This window comes from Falco biarmicus, chromosome 11, assembly GCF_023638135.1.
Source record: "Falco biarmicus isolate bFalBia1 chromosome 11, bFalBia1.pri, whole genome shotgun sequence".
Taxonomy (NCBI): Eukaryota; Metazoa; Chordata; class Aves; order Falconiformes; family Falconidae; genus Falco; species Falco biarmicus.
In genome coordinates this window covers 1,855,496-1,877,621 of record NC_079298.1, presented here as the reverse complement: position 1 = coordinate 1,877,621, position 22,126 = coordinate 1,855,496, and the positions used below count along the sequence as shown (strand labels likewise).

Genomic DNA, 22,126 nt, shown 5'->3' with positions numbered 1-22,126 from the left:
AAACCCCAAACCCAAACAAATTTGGGAGAAAAAAAAATGGTGTGAGTGACTGTTTTGAATTAACTTCATTCATTTCCTTTGTGTTGCGTTTTGTTTTTTAAGGTCCAGGCCTCCCTATGCCAGTTCTTCTCGCTCTAGAAGTTCGCATACCTACTGCAAGTCAAGATCAGGTCCTTCCCACCCTCGCTGCTGCTCTCAATCATCTAGTCATGCCCCCTCTCATTCCTACCCACGATCAGCACCATATCCAAGAAGAGGCAGAGAGAAGAGTCGGGGCTGTCATTCTAGGTCAAGGTCACGTGGTTATCCCCGCTCAAGGTCAAGGTCACATGGCTCTCCCCGCTCGTGCTAGTGGACTCACCCTTTCTCTCGTCTTCCCTTAACTGAACATTTTTGGAAAAAATACTGCAGATACAGAATTTAAATAAAAGCTATTTTATGAAGCATTACAAAAGATGACAGTGTGCACCGCGCCCGTTGCGACTGGACTGCGCCCTTTTTTCCTCTTGGCACTGGTTCTACCAGAGGAAGCCCCGTCAGACAGAGTGAATAAAAGCCAGTTACAAAAGGAACCATCATTAATACCATGGAGGAGTACAACAAGGACAACACTGCGACACCCTGAGATGTCCCCTCCCTGCGCTGTCCCTGCGGTGCAGGCAGCCAAGTGCCACTCGGCAGAGCCCCAGCATCTCCCCCAGGCTGCCTTGGGACAGGAGGGGACAGCAGGTGGGGACAGCCTGGGTGTGACAAGAGGGGACAGCTGGTAGTAACAGGCCTGGGGGGTGAAGGGAGAGACAGCTGGTGGGGACAGCCTGGTGGGTGACAGGAGGGGACAACTGTTGGGGACAGCCTGGGGGTGACGGGAAGGGTCAGCGGCTGGGGACAGCTTGGGGGTGACAGGAGGGGACAGCAGGCAGTAGCAGCATGGGAGTTGACAGGAGGGGACAGCAGGCAGTGACAGCCTGGGGGGTGACAGGAGGGGACAGCAGGCTTTGACAGCCTGGGGGGTGACAGGAGGGGACAGCAGGCTTTGACAGCCTGGGGGTTACAGGAGGGGACAGCAAGCCGTGACAGCCTGGGGGGTGACAGGGCACGGGGCAGTGATGTGCCCAGGGCTGTTGGGAGAGCCCCCACAGGCGCAAGGGCTGACAGGTGACGCAGGATGGTGAAGGCCCCAGGGGGTGACAGCAGGGACACTGCAGCCCTGGGGGGTGACAGGGCACGGGGCGGTGACAGGCTGGGGGACAGCAGGGACACCGGCGGCCCAGGCGGGGCTGATGAAGGCCCCTCCCCCAGGGGCGCTGAGTGGCCCCCTGAGCCCCTCTGTCACAATGCGGAGCCGCCTGGGTTGCCATAGCGAGCAGCTTGGCCTGGCAGCGCTGGTGCGAGGAGGGAGCGGAGGCCGAGCCAGGGCCTGTCCCCATCGTCCTCCCACCGGGGCTGCGAGGAGGAGCCGGCGGGCTCAGCCCGCGCTGCTGGCCCCAGCCCCTCGGTGGGCCCTGACCTGCTGTGGGGGCCGCGAGGCCAGCTGCTGCGTGAGGTGCCATCGCGGAGCGGGCACCGCCTGGCCCCGGCCATGTCGTGTGTCCACTACAAGTTCTCCTCCAGGCTGAACTCCGATGTGGTCACCTTTCACGGCCCCCACATCTCCCTGCGCGACCTCAGGCGCCAGATCATGGGCCGCGAGAGGCTGAAGGCGACCCACTGCGACCTGCAGGTCACCAACGCCCAGACCATGGAAGGTGCGTGGGGGCGGCGGGCGCGGGGACCGGGGACCGGCCGGCTGGCGATGGCGCAGGCGGCCAGTGAGGCGGTTGGGCCACGGCCGGCAGCGGTGACTTGTGCTGGGGCCTCAGAGCTGCTCTTCCGTGGTTGTGCGCTGGCAGCTGCCGTCAGGGCTGTGTGCGCAGCCAGGCGCAGCAGCGTACGGGGTCCGTGTGCGACACCGCGCGTGGAAGAGGTTGGGTTTCTGGGAACCCTTCTAGCTAAAACGATAAGGGAATGTGGGACAATGCCTTGTCATCACAGACCTGCCAGATTTCTTTGAAAGCCGGCAGAGAAGGCTGAACGTGATAGAAAAGGAGTGGGTGGCTAATTTAAAGGGGAAAAAAAAGTGGGTTTGGTGACTGAAATTTGTCTTCAGCTACTTTTACTCCACCGCGTTGGAAAAGCGGTGCTTGGCTGCTGCAGAAACTGCTCAGTAGCAACGTTTTGGATCAAGAGTGTATCTGTGAGTGAGAATCTATGCAGACCCTGGAAAGCCATCTTGTAGACGAGTGTTCTGTCTAAAGTATACTTGGCATTTCTTGCTAATACAGCTTCTTTGCTGCACCATGCTACACATTCATTCAGATGCTATTGAGCATCATGTCTTCATTTCTTTCAAACGGTGCATTTTTGTCGTGGTACTGCGTGTTAAACGGTGTCAGGGCAGTACTGAAGTTTTATGGCAGATCAGTTATGGTGAATATACCTAGAAATGTTCTTAGAGAAACCCTAAGTTCTTTTGAATCTGAGAAATGGTGCTTGATTCTCAGAGACGGTAATGGTTTTGTATTACTGAGTGTGCTGTTTCAGTTTGGTAATCTACCGTCTGGCAAAGCTTGCATGTGATTAAAGACTTTGGAATATGACTTGTCAGAAATACAAAGACTTGGAAACCGTCTCCATTCCTTAAACATTCAAATTTTATCGGTTGGGGTTTTTTTTCTTTTTTCCTGTGGTTCTGTGACATTCCCACAACAGTCTTGTCTTTACAATGTGTACTCATAGGATTTTTTCCTCTTCCTCTTTGATGTATTAAAACTTAAACAGAATAACATGCCTGCTGCGGTAACTGTAACTTTGGCTCCAGCCTTTCAAGTGGTTGGACCTAAAGACACTGTTTACCTACAGATAGGTAAAGTAGGTTCAGGAGAGTATCTGTGAGCAGACTTAACAGCACGGTGTTAGGGGTCTTGGGGGTGTTACGGGATCGCGTGTCATATACAGCAGTAGAGACAGACATGCAGGTAGAGGCAGACGTACAGGTTGTGACACAGATGCTTACTGGAACTTTTGTAAGGGTGTTTTCCCCGTGAAAATGCAAAAAATTCCCCAGCGGTTGTCAGAGCAAAGCTAAGGAATACATTTCGGTGTCATTTATGTGTATGCCAGATTTTGGGGTTTTATACATAACCGTGACTTTCCGTTTTTATTGGACAGCATCTACGTGCTTAAAGTCACCTTCAGAAGATGAAGGAAAGAACTAGGCCTGGATGTCCTGCCTAAAGGGGGTTCTTGGAGATCCTCCCTGTGGAGATATGGTAGTGGGTTTTATAACTTTGTGCAGGAGTCCTGACTAAATGTTGGCATGATCTTGGAAAGACCCTTCAGTGAACCTTGAGTGAAGATGGCCAACTTGTTCAGAGTTTTCCGAGCCGCGTGATCACGGAAATCTCGTAATAGAAGCAATGCTAATAGAAGCTAAAAGTAAACAGGATTTTACACATCACTGGGGGGAAAAAAAAGAGATGGTGGACTCTTTTTGAAGATGGTGGGAAGGCAAAATGGATGGTTGGGATGTGTTTTAAAAGGTGGGAGGCGGGGTGGGGGTGTCCTCTTCCGTGCTCGCTATTATAGAGACATGTTCTAGGGTTTTGTAAGCTAACAGGAGCAAAAGCAATGAAAGTTAGATCAGGAAAGAGCCTCATGTTTTAGCAGACTCTGCTTTAGTGACTTTAGAGACCATTTTGCTGTTGGCATTGAAACGATTCAAAACAAATGGAAAAGATTTTGCTGCTTGTGTTTGACTATCAGACCTGAAGATTTCTGGAAAGGTACCGTGAGTGTGTGGACATGATAAAAGCATGACGCTGTGTGTAAAATGTTGCTTTTCTATCCGTAAAGGGTTCCCTGAAGTGCTATGTCACGACATATTAATATCACTCTTACGAACTGACTGATGCTTTCTCTGTATTGATGTTGTTTTCAGAATACACAGATGACAATGCCCTGATTCCAAGGCACTCATCGGTAACTGTTAGGAGAGTCCCTGTTAGAGGAGTTAAAGCTACCGGCAAGACAGACCTTGGGTAAGTAGCCATAACGCGTTGTGTTCTTTGGGAGGGGTTTCAGTGTGTTCACCTTCTTTGTGGCTGTTGGTTTACGGAGGCATTCCGGTTGTCTCTTTCTTGTTAAAGCTGCTGTTAAATTGTGTTGTGACAGGGCAGATTTGAATGTATCTGTCCCAAAGCAGACTTAGATTTTTCAGCCCGCTGGGACGTGGCATTCAAAGTCCAACAGTGGTAGCTGTTCAGACGTTTGAATTGGGTTTGTTCTTGGGGTTGGTTTTTCTGAGAGTCAAGTTCTCCATCCTGTTTCCTCTATGCAGAGAGATTCCTTATTTTATGCTTTTGCTTGTATTGCTTTTAGAGTAAACGGAGAGACACATTGCAGTGTGAACTGGTAATTGGTTCCCATCTGCCAGCAGTCCGAGTCCCAGTGTTTGACTGCTTCCTTTGTTTGGGGGCGGGGGGGCAGGGTATTCTTACACCCCAGAGGGGTGGGGGTGGCGGGGCTGCATGCTGTCTCCAGAGGAAAGACTGAGAGTGGCCAGCTGGCAAACCGTGCGAACAAGAAGTTTCATTCTTAAGTGATTCCTATTAGTTTCCTAAAGACAATGCCTGTGTCGGGCAAGAGAAAGAGAGCAACGTCCTAGAGCGTATTGCCTTTTGTGCCAGGACGGTGAAGGAGCAGTTGATCTTTTCCAAACCTGAAGCTCAGAAAGCAGTTGGGCACATTCCCAAATGTTGGTAGTTACCTTTCTAAGTTTGATTTCACCCTAAGCTGCTCTCTGTGCTCCAGGTATTACTGCTGTATTCCTCAGATTTATGGAGGACAGAGAATCTGATTACAATTGCAGATATTCAAATGTAAGCCTGACTACAGCATTGTTGCTGTCATCGATGTATTCGTCCAGTCCAGTTCTGTATCAGCTGCGTCAGCATGGTTTGAATGGTCATGTTTTCCAGCCTTCTTCAAGACAGACCTCTCCTCCACCATTAGTAGATATTATTGACTTGTGGTTATGCCGTGTCTTTCTAATGTTAGTTCTCAATAAATAAAGTATACCGGCGAGTTTCAGCGTGTCTCAAACAAACAGTACAGCAGCATCCTAGTACCCATGAAGCATCTGCAAGCAAACCCCCCTGAATTTATGTGGCTCTCCTGTAAGCTTTGGGCATATTAGTGCTTTCAGGCACTACCAAGAGTTTCTGGATGCCACAGCGCTGTGCTGCTAAGCATGGCCTTGTTTGGGGGGTTAATTTAGATCGGGATGCTTAGTGCTGTCTTGTCAATATAGCCTCCATTTCTGGTTGGATGACACCCTCTCCTGGTGTTGGAATGCTGCCCTAAAATGAGAGGCTAGGTGCCACTAGCATCAAAGATCCAAGAAGCACCTGCACGTGGGGATAAGGGATGAATGCCGCTGCTCTGCTAAAGTTGCAAATGGATCAGGCAGGTCAGCTTTCTATTCCTTCAGCTGGAACCATTGTGGAAACAACTGGTAGAGTTGTTAATGTTTGGGAATGGTGAATGCATGCTGTCATGGTGGAGAGGCCTTCAGGAATGCGTTAGTCACCTTGTAGTATCTTCCTCAAGGCAAGTGGATGAAGAAACCATGGTGTGGTAATCTAAAGCTTTTCCTCGCGCTTCCTCATCTTCAGGAGGTACGTGGCTGTACTTGCGAGCCTGGTGGTGGTGTAGCAGTGGCAGGAAGTATGAGCCTTTCTATTTGTGCAGGACTTGCACAGCAGCCTTTGGGTTGCCTCTGCTCGTGGGACGCTTTGGATGAGGTATGAATTGTTTGTTAACTAGATGGGCGGTTGCATGTTTGATTCATGAGTAGCATGCAGGTACAGACCAATGAGTATGTGGAATCTTGGCAAGGGCTTGTGTGTCATAAGTGTTCCCTAAAATATTGTAGCATGTTCAAGATGATCTTAAAGGAAGTTCTGGTAATCAAGACTTTTTTTCTTATTTTTTTAACACAGGCCTCCTCGATCTCAGAAAATCCTAGGAACTGCTTTCAGGTGATGTTTCTACTGCTATTTGTAGTCACTTTAGGCTAAGTATGGTAGGTACCTGAACACAGTGCTTGGGCTTCCACCAAGAAACACTTTTCTACAGACAACTGTTCTCGTTTTGTCAGAGGAGTGTAGAAACCAAAGTGCTCTATCTGGTACCTATTTGTGGTAGTGGGGCTATACAGATTGCCTGAAGGTGCCTTCGTATTTGGATGGCTGACTATTTAAGAACAGAAAAATGTAGCACAGTCTTCACAGTTTTGGTACTTAGAGAGCAGAAAGAAAATATCTGAGGACTTCTTCTTGCACTGCTGTATTCTGTATCTTAGAGTCATTGGGGGCAAAGAAGGAATGGGATTTTGGGTTTTATTTCAATTGCACTGAATGCACCAGGAGAGCACACTTTATGTATAGAAATAAATTTCCGTATTCATAAGACTGCCAGTACACAATGTTTTGATGTTCAGGTTTTATAAACTGTTTTCCCTGCTTTATGTTGGTTACGAGTGCTTTATTTTAAGTTCTGATCATCTTTCTTTCTTCTTCTAGAAGTCGAACTGGGCCAGCGAGTAGAACATCAAAAGAGGTATGTAAAAACACAAGCTGAAACTTTTTTCTACATGCTGCACCTAAGTCTAAGAAATGTAGCCTTGTACTAATTTTTTAATATATATAAAAATATATAAAATATATATGGTTTATATATAATATTTATAATATATATATCTCAAACATATTTTCCAGTGAAACATAGTGTATGCTGTAAATCCAATGTATTTGATTCAGCATAGTGAAAACTGAGCAATGCCAACATTTGCGCGGTTCTAATGTGAATAATGGTATTTGTGCCTAGTAACGCATTGCATTTCGTACTGAATAGGCTAGAATATTTCTTGTGTGACTGTGTGTTGTACCGATAATGTATGCTCATTTTTAGAGCTTGTAGGTTCAAGGTTTGCACCACTGAACTTGGTGCCACTCTTCAGTACGCCACCACTTTGAATTTACATTTGGAAAAGGGGCAGCATTTTTCTTCCGGTCAGAAAACACTGTTGTTCTGCTGCTAAGACATGAATAAGTAACTCGAGGAGACACTTGACTAGTAATGGCCTAGATCTCCACTTGGCCCTTGGGGGGTATGCTACGTGCAACGATGCATTTCAAAATAGCCCTCATAGTACAAACATTACTTTGTGGTGGTGGTTGGTTTTCATCTGTAAGTATAACTGCTTGTTCTTCACTAGAATGGAGTGAGGCATTACATGAGCTCTAGGTCACTGGATCTGATCACTTTGTAAGCTCTTAGGATAACTTAATCGAGAAATTCGTGAACTTGGGGTCTAATTAAAGTAAATGAAAGACAGCGCAAAAACTATACTGCATTCATGAATCATACTTGTGTGCATTTAGTAAATGATGAGCTATTAACTGATTAATTTATAAACTGCACTGACAATGTTTCCTGTAGTGACACTTCCTACTCAAATAAACGGAAATAATTTTTTTAGATCCTTTCGAGCTGCAAATGGACAGCTTCCTTAACCCTCCGTCTTTTAAGCAGTTGTGAGCATTTGACAAGGGTCCCCCTCTGAGGTATTCTGAGCAATAGGTTGATCTCAGGAGGGGTTGGTTGCTTTAGTTTCTTCTCATTAACAACGTAGGCATACTTAAGCTGTTTAAGGTTTGGACTTTGTTTTGAACAAGTATAAATTCCACTGGCTTGGAGGTGGCTCTTCCAGTGACACTCAGAGGATATAGCGCAGGCTTTCATACAGCAGTAGGGGTGAACTATTGCTCTGTTTTGATTGTAGAACTTGAGTATGTGTTTAATTTTTCTGAATAGATTGGCGACCCTTCCGCACCTCTTTCTCTGGCCCAGCTTATTAAGGTATGCTTAGATGTACTTGCTTGTGAAATCGTGTTAAAAAGAAAGGGGTGGGTGTGGGTGTGTATCCTTGTATTTTCAAACCTTACACTGTGCTCTCTAGCTGGATAACTGCTGTAATATGAGCAAAACATTAATTGTTAATAATTCAGAGTGTTTCTCCTAACTTTAAAATATTACTTTGATACTATCCTGTAGAGAGTAGTTCCCAGCTTGGGAAGATGGAAGGGGAGCACCTTATTGGCCTCAGTGTAATGCTGCAGTGTTACTCATCTGCAAGACACAAAGAAGCAGCACTTCAGAAGCTGTTTACCATTTTTCATACGTCCCGCTCATTGTTCATTGGAAACTAACACCATTTTTACAGCAGGATTTAATTGGCTGTAAGTCATGGACATTTCTAGGGCCTTTGCAACAGCCGGAACAGACGTGTTTCTGGAACATGGACAATTGCATGGCTGTTTTTGAATTTTTAGTCATTACAGTTACAGATCCATTCTTTGAATGGTGCGGGACTGCTTGAATTGTGGCATACAGATAGAGGACGACGCAACCTAATTTGTTTACATGCAGACTGTGAAAAGTGTGCAAGTGCACCTAATTGTTGATAGGACTGTGCCAGTGTTTATGCGAGGCACATCAGCAGACGTGACCGCCTGAAAGCATATTTTGTAATGGAACTGCTTGTATTTTGTGCTCAGCAACGTGTAACGTTGTCTGGGGAAACACTAGTGATTGCACTTGGTGAAGAGGCGTAGTGCTAGCCACAGAAGTGATTAAAAGCATAGTCTTTAAAGTTACAAAGACTAGAGAAGGCAGGGCCTAACGCAGAGGAGCTAGTTCTTTCCTCTGAAAATGAAGGCCAGAGCTCATGTCCAAGAGAAAGAAATCCTTCCCACTGGGAACGTCTTCCCTCGCTCGCTGCACTTATTTATTTTCTTAATAAATTTAATTGTGTTAATTAACATTTTGCGGCAGGGTGGGGGTGGGGGTGGAGGTGTGTGCAGAATTAGTTTGGGAAGCAGCCACCAAAAGACATTGGTCTCCCTCAGGGCTGTCCCTTGGTTCTGTAAAGTCATGTGAAATTTACTCTAAAATGTGGAAAACTGTCCAAGCTTTTGAGAAATTCAAAGATTTCAGAAATACGGAGATAGGTAACAAAGCAGCTCCGAACTGTTACCCTAGCCCCTTTAGTGCAGGCTGGCACAGGAGGCAATGTGTAGTAAGAACTTTTCTGCTTTGTTATGACTATGTATTGAATGCCATATTTGAATGGTGGTCTGTTCCTAGAAATGTGTTGTGGGTTTTGGATGTGTTTTGTAAACCATTTGGGTTCAGACAAATCAGTCAAGTGTCTATAAAAAGTTCTCTGCAAATGTTACTGGAAATGATTTCATAGATGGAGATCTGGATTATGTTCCTGCGTATATGGAACAGCTAGATGAAATAACATGTGGAAACTAGTTGGTTGCTTTCGTGAGTGAATGCATGTGAAAAGGAAAACATGAGCAGTTGGTCTGTAGGATAGGTGCTTGAAGTTCCAAATAATTTACAGTCACCCCCTTTGACCCTGCTTGTATCTGGACTAGTGTGTAATAGAAACATTTGAAGAAGTACTGTGTAAAAAAAACCATCTGGCTTCCATAGTTCGAAGATCTAGTTCTACGTAAGGTTTATATTACAATTTGCGTGTTAAAAGGACAGTGCCAACTGGAAAAAAATTGTAGTTCAGTCACTTCCTATGAAGAAGCGAGTGGCGGTGGGGGAGGGGGCGGAACCGTGCGGTTTGGACTGCCTACAGCACATGATGGTCAGATGTCTGCTGAAAAGAATCTTTTCTCTTGCTGAGGGATTATAGAAAGCTTGATTCCTTTTAATGCTTCTGGGTCTGAAGCTGAATTTCAGCAAGCAAAACCAACTGCCACGACTCTGAAGTTGTGTGTCCTTTTGACACTGCAGAATGTAAATACTGCTACTTGCACACATCTTTCTCAGTTAAATGTACCATGGCTAGCTTCTTTGACTAGTCTGGAGCTTAAAGACCAGCTTCAAAATGCTGGCTGGTGGGCTTTTTTCTACACATAGCTTCAGTCCGCTTGGACAAAACTTGGATTGGCTTCACAAGTCTTTATGTAAGGTACAAAGAGAGCCTATTTGTAGCCTAATGTGTGTGTCAAATAACCATTACCTGTTAAACAGACTGCCAACCTGGCTGAAGCCAATGCTTCCGAAGAGGATAAGATAAAGGCGATGATGATACAGTCCTGCCATGAATACGATCCATCCAAGTAAGTATCAAATGTGACCTTCAAAGGTTATGGAAGAAGTATGGAGATGTTTCTTTTAAGAAGAGAGACACATGCATACCTTTTCCTTTTTTTCCCCAAACCTTCTAGTTACTTGAGGGAACCCTTGGATCTGCCTCCACCATCATCCAGTTGCTTTTGCTGTGGAAAACCTGGCCACTATGCCAAGAACTGCCCGGTAAATAGGGTAAGATTGGGGCAGGCCTCTGGTGTTACCGAGCTTTTAGGGTTTTTTACCTTGGCATTTATGTGACAAAGACATGAACACTCCCAGTAAGAATTGTTTCTCTCGGGGCGAAATGTTACATGGCAATGTTGCAAAGCCCTCCCAAATTCAAGGGAAACTTGGAATTCTAAATGTGAAACTTTTTTTTTCTCTAGGTCACAGACATTAAAGATGTCCATAGATCTTTCTCAGTGAACTTTCATACATATTTGTATCTATTTCAATAGTACTGGAAATGTTCCTGGTTCTAACTCTTTCTAATGACAGTTCAAAGTTGTTGGTATTTCCTCTAAAAACAAGAGGTTTCTGTCGACCCCGTCTATTGAGTATCTGTCAGTTTTAACTACAGAAGCCTCTGGCTGAATATTCATGCCGTTTAACATCAGTCCCTGAATGTACGTGCAGGAGGGATGAATTCAGCCTTCCTATATAGATGTGAATGTAAGTTTCCATGGGGGCTGATTTGGAGACCCTGAATTAAGCTCTCACACGTTGCCCAGGGGCTTTGGAGGGGGAACAGGTTTGTGTCTCTGCTCTGAGCGGACGGTGAGCAAAGGGCTATTTCACCCTGAAGGGTCCTGAAGTTAAGCCAAAGAATGACGACTGGGTTCAAAACTCTGCTCAAACCTGTGGTACGTCCTGGCTATGCTCGTTGGGGAAAGCAGGAGTTTGAGTCGAGCAGCCATTATGTTAGGTAAAAGGAGGGGATTAAAGGCTTTCGCTGCTTAAAATTATCTCTGAAACGTCATTTTAAGTGTGCGTCTGAAGAGGAGAGATGTCTGCATTTCTGTTCTCAACAGGACAAAAATGTGGAGCCTGTTTGCAGAATTAAAAGGAGCACCGGAATTCCAAGGAGTTTCCTGGTGGAGGTGAAGGATCCCAACACAAAAGGTGCCATGCTGACAAAGGCTGGGAAATACGCAATACCAACTATTAATGCGTAAGTATGGAATTAATCGGACCGACCAAAATGCGAATGAGAGCAACCATGCGTAAATGTCTGAGTGGCAATGCAGCCGAGGTGGCCAGCCTCTAATTACGAGGGAGGAAGCACTACCGTCGTATCTTAACCTTAAAATCTGCAATACTTGCCCATATTGAAATAGAGTAGTCCTACTGTTCATGCCCCGGGAAGCTGGCTGACCTTGGGGTATGCTAAGAACCTGTATTTCTGCAAGGCATTTCAGTAGTGTTTCCAGCTGGCATCATTCTCTCTGAATGCTCATTTTGCTTCTGGTTTATGTTTCAAAGGCTTCTTGCAAAATTTAACAAATAGCCCTTGGACTGAGATTTCCTCCTCCTCTGACTTTTAACAAATCTCATGTGTGAAACGGGCTGAAGTGTTCCTGTTGCTATAAACTAAGAAATTACTGCTGTGTGCTGACAGGAGTGGCTGTTGGAAAGTGCACTCGGTAGCACTTCCCTTTTTCTGTCATGGATCTCCTGTTGTAGAAGCTGTAGCACAGACTTCTTTCATTTACAAAATGAAATTACTTGGGGACGAACTTTACCCTGATCCAGCAATTTGCACTTACCCTCTGGCAAAGGAGAGGTGGGATTCCTTTCCCCTGCTCTCTAGCTGTCAAGCAATTATTTTTCTAGTCTGAGCTTATTTCGTAGTTGATCCAACGGATGGGAGAGTTCTGCAGAAGGAAAAATGTTCCCCCCTCCTTCTTCTTCTGATAGTGTGGCTCTAGAGAAGTCATTTAGCGTAAATGCCTACGTTGTAGAAAGCCAATGTGGAGTGAGAAGACTTCCATCTATTACCTTTGTTTGATAAAATCCAAAGCTTGGAAAATTTTTCCTTTCCCATCTTTCACTTTTTTCTTTTTCCTTCCCCACCTGCCCTCCAGGGAAGCTTATGCTAGAGAGAAAAAGGAAAAGCCACCCTTTTTACCAGAGGAGCCCTCCTCCTCCTCCGCAGACAGGCCTGTTCCAAACGAGTTGTTATGTCCCATTTGTAAAGATCCAGTGACGGATGCAGCGCTTATTCCATGCTGTGGAGCAAGTTATTGTGACGAATGTAAGTGCGTAATGTAATGTAAGGAGTAAACTCCCCTCCCGTGTTTTTTAATCCAAAACACCACATCAGATCTTCTGAAAGCAGGAATAGGAGATCACCTGTGCTACCAGGTCTATTTCATACTTCAGTACGCCCGGAGTAGGAAAGGCCTCTTCTCCGTAATGGGGGGGAAAAAAAAAAACAAACCCAAAGGCCAAAGAGCTTTTTTCCCTTTCTGTGTATCTAGTCAAATCTTCTTCACATGCGGAAGGTCGAGTACGAGAAGAGTGCATAATTGTGCAGGTGAATACAGTATTAGATATGGAATGCACGTAGTTTGTCCACAGCTCTTTCTCTCATACACAACTATAGAGCCAGCTCTGGTGACTGACTCTGGTCCGCCACAAACAGGCAGTCGGGCATTTAATCTACATTCTTTGCCACAGGAGTTGGTTAAACCTTCAAAACTCGAACCGACTCATGGCTTTTTGAGATGTGCTTTGTTCATTAGCCTTGATGTTGGTGGCTTCTTGCTGTACTCGGTAGTAGAAAAAAGACTAGTCCAAACATCAGGACACAGCCCACTCTATGGTCTTCAGCTGTTACAACAGGGAAATGTCAAAACTGTATAGCGATTTGCTGCATACTGGGCATTTTTTACACTAATGAACATTTATAGCTTCATGCTCTCCATTCAAGACCATATCCAGCCATTAATCGTCTGTGTGTTCTTATAATTGATGAGAACCCCAAAGATTTCCCTACTTTGGCTGAAACCTATTTTGACGCTTCTAATTACACACAGGTATTAGAACAGCTTTACTGGAATCGGAGGAACATACTTGCCCGGCGTGTCATCAGACAGGTGTTTCTCCTGACGCTTTAGTTGCCAACAACTTCCTGCGCCAGGTAACGTGGTGACTTTTTCATCAACTGTTTGTAAGGAAAGTCTGTTTGTAAAAAGCTGAAAGGGAGGAAATTATTGACATCTCCTTAAAGAAGGATAAACTGAATAAGGCTGCATTTACTTTTCAAATGCATTGTCTGTTGTTACAGAAGCTGACAACTCTTTAGAGATAATCAGGCAAACTCAGGTCAAACTTTTGTCTAAACATGCTTGCCTGCCTCTCAGATTCGCTGTTAACACTGAAGTCCTTTAACTACAGATACTCTGAGCTACCAGTCCTTAATAGCAGTGTTTCATGTGATGTGTTCCTATCTCTGTGTGCTGCTTTACTCTAGGCTTGATAGCATGTACAGGACTATACAAGTCATTTTACCCTGTGGAGGCTTTTCTTCATCTATTGTCATCATAATCTGACACTTTGATCTTTTTGTCCATGTTCTTCTGCCTCTAGGCTGTGAACAACTTCCACAATGGAACCGGCTACACAACAGGGCTCCATAAGGAGATTCAGCAGCAGCAGCGACAGCCGCCGTCACCGCCTGCACGACCACTTGTGACTGTGACACCTGCTGCTCAGGTGACTGCCACCAAACTTTCTAAATCTTCCTCTCTGTCAGTCAGCGGTCTGTTAAGTTTTATTTCAACATATGCTTTTGAAATACAGTATTTATTAGAGCTTATTTTCCAACTGTTTGCATTTATTCACAAGGGCTTTCCGGTTCCTGTAGCAAGACAACCGGCAGTACCATGTCTTCTGGGCCCCCAAGAGCAAAAAATACCCACACCTGGTGAGTGACCGTAACTTTAGAATTTCTTCTAAAAAAATTATCTTCAGATGAACTGAATGGGATTTATTTCTTTTTCCTCTCCCCACTCCAAAAGGTCATCCGATGAGAGCCAGTGCGGTTCGCTCAGCAGGTGGCAGACCAGGCTGGGGACTGTAAGTATTTCACAGAAATTCAGTCTCTGACGACTTGTAACCTGTTAAACCAGGCTGTAACACCTACATTAATTCTACAGTAGCTGATTTATAATGAAATGCGTATGCACAGATAGCTGTGGAGAATACAAGTGGCAATTCATTTTTAAGTGGCTCAGCTTGAGTTGGCTCTAACAAAGGGGATCTGTGCTTGCAGTAAAACGATTACAAATAAAACTCCAGTATGTGACCCAAAAGTAGACTCTGAAAAAGAAACGCTTTTGGAGGAAACCGTAAGTATATATCAAAATTAAACACAACGACAGGATGAGGTGCAAAGCCACCCTTTCGAATTACTTACTGGCTGGATAGGGCTGAAGAAACTGATTTCCCAATTGAAGTCAGCCTCCAACATTTGATTCTTAATGACTTAGTGATGGAGCAAATTGTTGGAAGAGTCAGTGCTGTTTTTTTATGACCATTTTGAATTTCTTTAGTCTAGTCATCTCAAATAGCCAAGCTGCTTTCTCTCCGTTGGAGAGAGAGGAATCTGTTTTTGCTGTTATTGCCCTACCAGTTAGTTCTTCCTTTTGGTATGTATTTGTTATGGATAGATTATAAGTGTGCATCGTGTTTATAAAATCTTAAAGATAAATCAAAAGAAAACACAGCAATCCGTCCCAGAGATACCTAAAATTCTCAGGTTCAGTAAGCAAGGAAAGAACAGTTCAGGGACAAGACCAGGCCAAACAGATCATCACGAGGCAACAACCTAGGTAGTTTGTGGGGAAGAACTGAAAGGAAGTTGGAGAGAAGCTTGGTTAATATCTGTGCAGTACTTTGAAGCTCGGAAGTGTGAAGTAGGAGGTGTATCGAGGAGTGGCAGAGGAGCCGTGGGCACCTGGCACCTGGGAGATAGGAGTCTCCTTTAAGCATGGGCAGCCTCTGCCCACAGTCACAAAGCTGAATGTAGGGGGAGAAGCCTGAGGCAACTACTTGGGGTGAGGATGTGGAAGGCAAGTGTGAGGATCCAGAAATGAGGGTAGGCTCAAATGGACAGGAAGCTGCCAGAAAAATGCTCAGGTTGAGAACAAGAAGGGCTCGCCACCGTGCTCCCGCTTCATTCACATTCCTCTTTAAAATCAGGGCAGAGTGTGACAGTGACACGCGGGTTTGGGTTTCTCTGGGAGTTCAAATGGAGGACATCCACGTAGCACACGTACCCAGAGGACTCAGGCCCCGACACTGCCATCATCAACAGCAGCCTCTGTACCTGTGCCTCCACCTCCCTTGCATCCTCCCCCACCCCAGGCGCTTCCTTTCCCGCTGGCGGTACCACCACCACCACTACCTCCTCAGTTTCCACCTGGTCAGCCTCCATCTGCTGGGTATACCCCCGCCCCGCTCCAGAATATCCCCCAGCTCCTGCAAACATGTCATCAGCCAACAGCACGGCCAGCGACTCATTCAAATACCCTCCCAGCGACACCAGCACTTTCTTTATAGAATCACAGGGTCATTTAGGTTTAGTTGGAAAAGACCTTTAAGATCATTGAGTCCAGCAGTTAACCTAAACCTACAAAGTCTGCCATTACAGCAGGTCCCTAAGCGCCACCTCTACATTTCTTTTAATACACCCAGGGATGGTGACCCAACCGCTTCCTTGGGCAGCCTGTTCCAACGCTTGACAAACCTTTTGGTGAAGGAATTTTCCCGAATATCCCATCTCAAGCTCCTGTGGCGCAACTTGAGGCCATTTCCTTTCCTCCTATCAATTGTTACCTGGGAAAAAAAGAGACCGACCCCCACCTCACTACAGCTGCCTCTCAGGTAGTTGCAGGGAGCAGTGAGGTCTCCCCTCAGCCTCCTTTTCTCCAGGTTAACCAACCCCAGTTCCCTCAGCTGCTCCTCACAGGACTTGTGCTCCAGAGCCTTCAGCAGCTTTGTTGCTCTTCTCTGGACACACTGCAGCACCTCAGTGTCTTTCTTGTAGTGAGGGGCCCAAAACCGAACCCAGTGTTGGAGGTGCAGCCTCACCAGGGCTGAGTACAGAGGGACAATCCCTTCCCTGGTCCTGCTGGCCACCGTATTTCAGGCAGAAGCCAGGATGCCGTTGGCCTCCCTTGTCTAGGGAGGAGTTTTACGGGAACAATGGAGACTTCAAAAGGAGTAAGTGTTTGGCTCCAGGAAGTTGCACGGGTTTGCGCTTTGGTATTTCGTTAGCACCTTGGACTGCAGTTACACTAAAGTCCATCTGGCAGAAGCAAAAATGGCATCGTGTTTTATCCAACAGACCTTTTCATTGCAGATGGTAAATGTGCAAAACTCAAGCAAGACAAATGGAGTTGTAGAACTTTCCCTGAATCCTGGGGGAATTCTAAACTCGTTTTGCTTGACTAGGATGTTCGTGTTTGGCATTACATGCAGTAAACATTTTCTCATCTTGGCCGTGTTTTGTATTTTGGTGTCTGTTTGGAATAAATATCCAACTATAATTGTAATAATGGTCAAACTGATTTTAACAGGGAAGAGAAAAAGCCCAGACCCGAAGTGTTCACAAACACTTCTTCTATGGAATTGGTGGCACGTGAGGAGTTTCAGGAGGAGCGCAGGCATTCATTTCCCAGGTAATTGCGTTGCATGTCCCTAACGGAGAAGCAGATTGTCTAGAAGAATCAGGAGGAGTTCCAGTCCACCTCTCTATCCTGAGGTGGGTTGGATGGTTCAAGGGACGAGCAGTGATGGGAGCTCCACATGTAGGTCACTAGCTCAAAGATGGCAGGGATAACAGGTGACTGATAGTTATAACTGGGCAGCAGTTGAGAAGGAACGGGTGTCTCTTTTGCCAAAGCTTCTCTGTAGTGACATCCTTCGCCTCCTGACAGCCCTGAGGAGGCTAGAAACTGGACAGGTGTGGATTCCTGTGCCTCCGTGCTCTGACTGTAACTGTTACCTCAAAGCACTTTGGAGGAGATACGTGAGAGGAATTGCCTTTGTTGCCTCTGTCGTCTAATCTCGCACAGACGGATTGCAGCCTTGACTGCAAACTGGCGCCTTTTGCTCAGATTCTGCTGACATCCTTAAATTTTTCTTACAAATTAAAAGATCAGACTTGCGTAAGGAAATCTTAAGTTGGAGGAGGAATGAACATACGTGGAATAACTCGTGAAGAAAAATCTAAAGATAGCTGCTGTCTTCTGTCCTTAAAAAGCCCTTGGGCAGGAATCTGAAGAGCTCTCTGTAGTAATGCTGTCAGTATCTTTCCCAGAGTAGTGGCATTCCGTCAGCTTACTGGAGACTGAGTTTAGAAGCTTTTAGCTAGGATTTTTCTTGAAATGCAGTCACCGGCCTTGGTTGGAGCTAGAGGTATGTGCAGAATTTGGCTACCACTGGCTAGAAGTGGGGCATTTTGCATGCTGTACAAATTGCCAAATACGTAGTGAAGTTAAATAGACTAAGCTGGCATTTTCAAATGGAGCTTTACTGCCTCCAGGCTAAACCCTGCTTTCCTGACAGTTGATACTGCGCTGTAGCCATTAAGACTCACTTGTTTTGCATCTTACGGCAACAAGAGTGATTTGCGCTGCAGGTGGATGCTGGGTAGTGAGACATCTGCATGTCCATGTACCAGCAGAGACCAGTAGACACCCCTGAAATCCATCCATAGCTAGGGCAGTCCATGCGATAGAAGTGAGTGGGAACAGACTTACCCTTCCTGTGTGTTTTTACACTACCACAGCAGCAGCCGTTCTGGCTCGTAAGCAGAAACCTTTACACGCCGCCATGCTCTTCGGTTTGCAGCAGCAGTATATCAGCAGCTGAAAGAAGCTTTGACATAAGCGTATGGAGAGGAAAAAACCCCAAACCCAAACAAATTTGGGAGAAAAAAAAATGGTGTGAGTGACTGTTTTGAATTAACTTCATTCATTTCCTTTGTGTTGCGTTTTGTTTTTTAAGGTCCAGGTCTCCCTATGCCAGTTCTTCTCGCTCTAGAAGTTCGCATACCTACTGCAAGTCAAGATCAGGTCCTTCCCACCCTCGCTGCTGCTCTCAATCATCTAGTCATGCCCCCTCTCATTCCTACCCACGATCAGCACCATATCCAAGAAGAGGCAGAGAGAAGAGTCGGGGCTGTCATTCTAGGTCAAGGTCACGTGGTTATCCCCGCTCAAGGTCAAGGTCACATGGCTCTCCCCGCTCGTGCTAGTGGACTCACCCTTTCGCTCGTCTTCCCTTAACTGAACATTTTTGGAAAAAATACTGCAGATACAGAATTTAAATAAAAGCTATTTTATGAAGCATTACAAAAGATGACAGTGTGCACCGCGCCCGTTGCGACTGGACTGCGCCCTTTTTTCCTCTTGGCACTGGTTCTACCAGAGGAAGCCCCGTCAGACAGAGTGAATAAAAGCCAGTTACAAAAGGAACCATCATTAATACCATGGAGGAGTACAACAAGGACAACACTGCGACACCCTGAGATGTCCCCTCCCTGCGCTGTCCCTGCGGTGCAGGCAGCCAAGTGCCACTCGGCAGAGCCCCAGCATCTCCCCCAGGCTGCCTTGGGACAGGAGGGGACAGCAGGTGGGGACAGCCTGGGTGTGACAAGAGGGGACAGCTGGTAGTAACAGGCCTGGGGGGTGAAGGGAGAGACAGCTGGTGGGGACAGCCTGGTGGGTGACAGGAGGGGACAACTGTTGGGGACAGCCTGGGGGTGACAGGAAGGGTCAGCGGCTGGGGACAGCTTGGGGGTGACAGGAGGGGACAGCAGGCAGTAGCAGCATGGGAGTTGACAGGAGGGGACAGCAGGCCATGACAGCCTGGGGGGTGACAGGAGGGGACAGCAGGCTTTGACAGCCTGGGGGGTGACAGGAGGGGACAGCAAGCCGTGACAGCCTGGGGGGTGACAGGAGGGGACAGCAGGCCATGACAGCCTGCGTGGTGACAGGAGGGGACAGCAGGCAGTGGCAGCATCGAGGGTGACAGGAGGGGACAGCAGGCCGTGACAGCCTGGGGGGTGACAGGGCACGGGGCGGTGACAGGCTGGGGGACAGCAGGGACACCGGCGGCCCAGGCGGGGCTGATGAAGGCCCCTCCCCCAGGGGCGCTGAGTGGCCCCCTGAGCCCCTCTGTCACAATGCGGAGCCGCCTGGGTTGCCATAGCGAGCAGCTTGGCCTGGCAGCGCTGGTGCGAGGAGGGAGCGGAGGCCGAGCCAGGGCCTGTCCCCATCGTCCTCCCACCGGGGCTGCGAGGAGGAGCCGGCGGGCTCAGCCCGCGCTGCTGGCCCCAGCCCCTCGGTGGGCCCTGACCTGCTGTGGGGGCCGCGAGGCCAGCTGCTGCGTGAGGTGCCATCGCGGAGCGGGCACCGCCTGGCCCCGGCCATGTCGTGTGTCCACTACAAGTTCTCCTCCAGGCTGAACTCCGATGTGGTCACCTTTCACGGCCCCCACATCTCCCTGCGCGACCTCAGGCGCCAGATCATGGGCCGCGAGAGGCTGAAGGCGACCCACTGCGACCTGCAGGTCACCAACGCCCAGACCATGGAAGGTGCGTGGGGGCGGCGGGCGCGGGGACCGGGGACCGGCCGGCTGGCGATGGCGCAGGCGGCCAGTGAGGCGGTTGGGCCACGGCCGGCAGCGGTGACTTGTGCTGGGGCCTCAGAGCTGCTCTTCCATGGTTGTGCGCTGGCAGCTGCCGTCAGGGCTGTGTGCGCAGCCAGGCACAGCAGCGTACGGGGTCCGTGTGCGACACCGCGCGTGGAAGAGGTTTGGTTTCTGGGAACCCCTCTAGGTAAAACGATAAGGGAATGTGGGACAATGCCTTGTCATCACAGACCTGCCAGATTTCTTTGAAAGCCGGCAGAGAAGGCTGAACATGATAGAAAAGGAGTGGGTGGCTAATTTAAAGGGGCAAAAAAAGTGGGTTTGGTGACTGAAATTTGTCTTCAGCTACTTTTACTCCACCGCGTTGGAAAAGCGGTGCTTGGCTGCTGCAGAAACTGCTCAGTAGCAACGTTTTGGATCAAGAGTGTATCTGTGAGTGAGAATCTATGCAGACCCTGGAAAGCCATCTTGTAGACGAGTGTTCTGTCTAAAGTATACTTGGCATTTCTTGCTAATACAGCTTCTTTGCTGCACCATGCTACACATTCATTCAGATGCTATTGAGCATCATTTCTTCATTTCTTTCAAACGGTGCATTTTTGTCGTGGTACTGCGTGTTAAACGGTGTCAGGGCAGTACTGAAGTTTTATGGCAGATCAGTTATGGTGAATATACCTAGAAATGTTCTTAGAGAAACCCTAAGTTCTTTTGAATCTGAGAAATGGTGCTTGATTCTCAGAGACGGTAATGGTTTTGTATTACTGAGTGTGCTGTTTCAGTTTGGTAATCTACCGTCTGGCAAAGCTTGCATGTGATTAAAGACTTTGGAATATGACTTGTCAGAAATACAAAGACTTGGAAACCATCTCCATTCCTTAAACATTCAAATTTTATCGGTTGGGGGTTTTTTTCTTTTTTCCTGTGGTTCTGTGACATTCCCACAACAGTCTTGTCTTTACAATGTGTACTCATAGGATTTTTTCCTCTTCCTCTTTGATGTATTAAAACTTAAACAGAATAACATGCCTGCTGCGGTAACTGTAACTTTGGCCCCAGCCTTTCAAGTGGTTGGACCTAAAGACACTGTTTACCTACAGATAGGTAAAGTAGGTTCAGGAGAGTATCTGTGAGCAGACTTAACAGCACGGTGTTAGGGGTCTTGGGGGTGTTACGGGATCGCGTGTCATATACAGCAGTAGAGACAGACACGCAGGTAGAGGCAGACGTACAGGTTGTGACACAGATGCTTACTGGAACTTTTGTAAGGGTGTTTTCCCCGTGAAAATGCAAAAATCCCCCAGCGGTTGTCAGAGCAAAGCTAAGGAATACATTTCGGTGTCATTTATGTGTATGCCAGATTTTGGGGTTTTATACATAACCGTGACTTTCCGTTTTTATTGGACAGCATCTACGTGCTTAAAGTCACCTTCAGAAGATGAAGGAAAGAACTAGGCCTGGATGCTCTGCCTAAAGGGGGTTCTTGGAGATCCTCCCTGTGGAGATATGGTAGTGGGTTTTATAACTTTGTGCAGGAGTCCTGACTAAATGTTGGCATGATCTTGGAAAGACCCTTCAGTGAACCTTGAGTGAAGATGGCCAACTTGTTCAGAGTTTTCCGAGCCGCGTGATCACGGAAATCTCGTAATAGAAGCAATGCTAATAGAAGCTAAAAGTAAACAGGATTTTACACATCACTGGGGGGAAAAAAAAGAGATGGTGGACTCTTTTTGAAGATGGTGGGAAGGCAAAATGGATGGTTGGGATGTGTTTTAAAAGGTGGGAGGCGGGGTGGGGGTGTCCTCTTCCGTGCTCGCTATTATAGAGACATGTTCTAGGGTTTTGTAAGCTAACAGGAGCAAAAGCAATGAAAGTTAGATCAGGAAAGAGCCTCATGTTTTAGCAGACTCTGCTTTAGTGACTTTAGAGACCATTTTGCTGTTGGCATTGAAACGATTCAAAACAAATGGAAAAGATTTTGCTGCTTGTGTTTGACTATCAGACCTGAAGATTTCTGGAAAGGTACCGTGAGTGTGTGGACATGATAAAAGCATGACGCTGTGTGTAAAATGTTGCTTTTCTATCCGTAAAGGGTTCCCTGAAGTGCTATGTCACGACATATTAATATCACTCTTACGAACTGACTGATGCTTTCTCTGTATTGATGTTGTTTTCAGAATACACAGATGACAATGCCCTGATTCCAAGG

The 22,126-nt window shown here is 46.8% G+C and overlaps 2 protein-coding genes and 1 long non-coding RNA gene across 3 annotated transcripts; all 3 read left to right on the top strand.

Moving 5' to 3' along the window:
* The first annotated feature begins 1,565 nt into the window (after positions 1 to 1,565).
* LOC130157239 (E3 ubiquitin-protein ligase RBBP6-like) lies at positions 1,566 to 6,678 on the top strand. Its single transcript, XM_056356626.1, has 3 exons — positions 1,566 to 1,745; positions 3,977 to 4,076; positions 6,621 to 6,678. The coding sequence occupies exons 1-3, from the start codon at positions 1,580 to 1,582 to the stop codon at positions 6,676 to 6,678; spliced, it is 324 nt and encodes a 107-aa protein (XP_056212601.1). The 5' UTR covers positions 1,566 to 1,579.
* Positions 6,679 to 8,177: 1,499 nt separating this feature from the next.
* LOC130157030 (E3 ubiquitin-protein ligase RBBP6-like) lies at positions 8,178 to 14,071 on the top strand. The gene is made up of 8 exons (XM_056356179.1): positions 8,178 to 8,207; positions 10,156 to 10,244; positions 10,353 to 10,449; positions 11,289 to 11,428; positions 12,342 to 12,511; positions 13,296 to 13,399; positions 13,849 to 14,009; positions 14,062 to 14,071. The coding sequence occupies exons 1-8, from the start codon at positions 8,178 to 8,180 to the stop codon at positions 14,069 to 14,071; spliced, it is 801 nt and encodes a 266-aa protein (XP_056212154.1).
* A 33-nt stretch (positions 14,072 to 14,104) lies between these two features.
* Positions 14,105 to 17,086, top strand: LOC130157092 (uncharacterized). Its single transcript, XR_008824696.1, has 3 exons — positions 14,105 to 14,185; positions 14,280 to 14,337; positions 16,944 to 17,086. It is a non-coding gene; the product is annotated as an uncharacterized LOC130157092 (long non-coding RNA).
* The last annotated feature ends 5,040 nt before the right edge of the window (positions 17,087 to 22,126 follow it).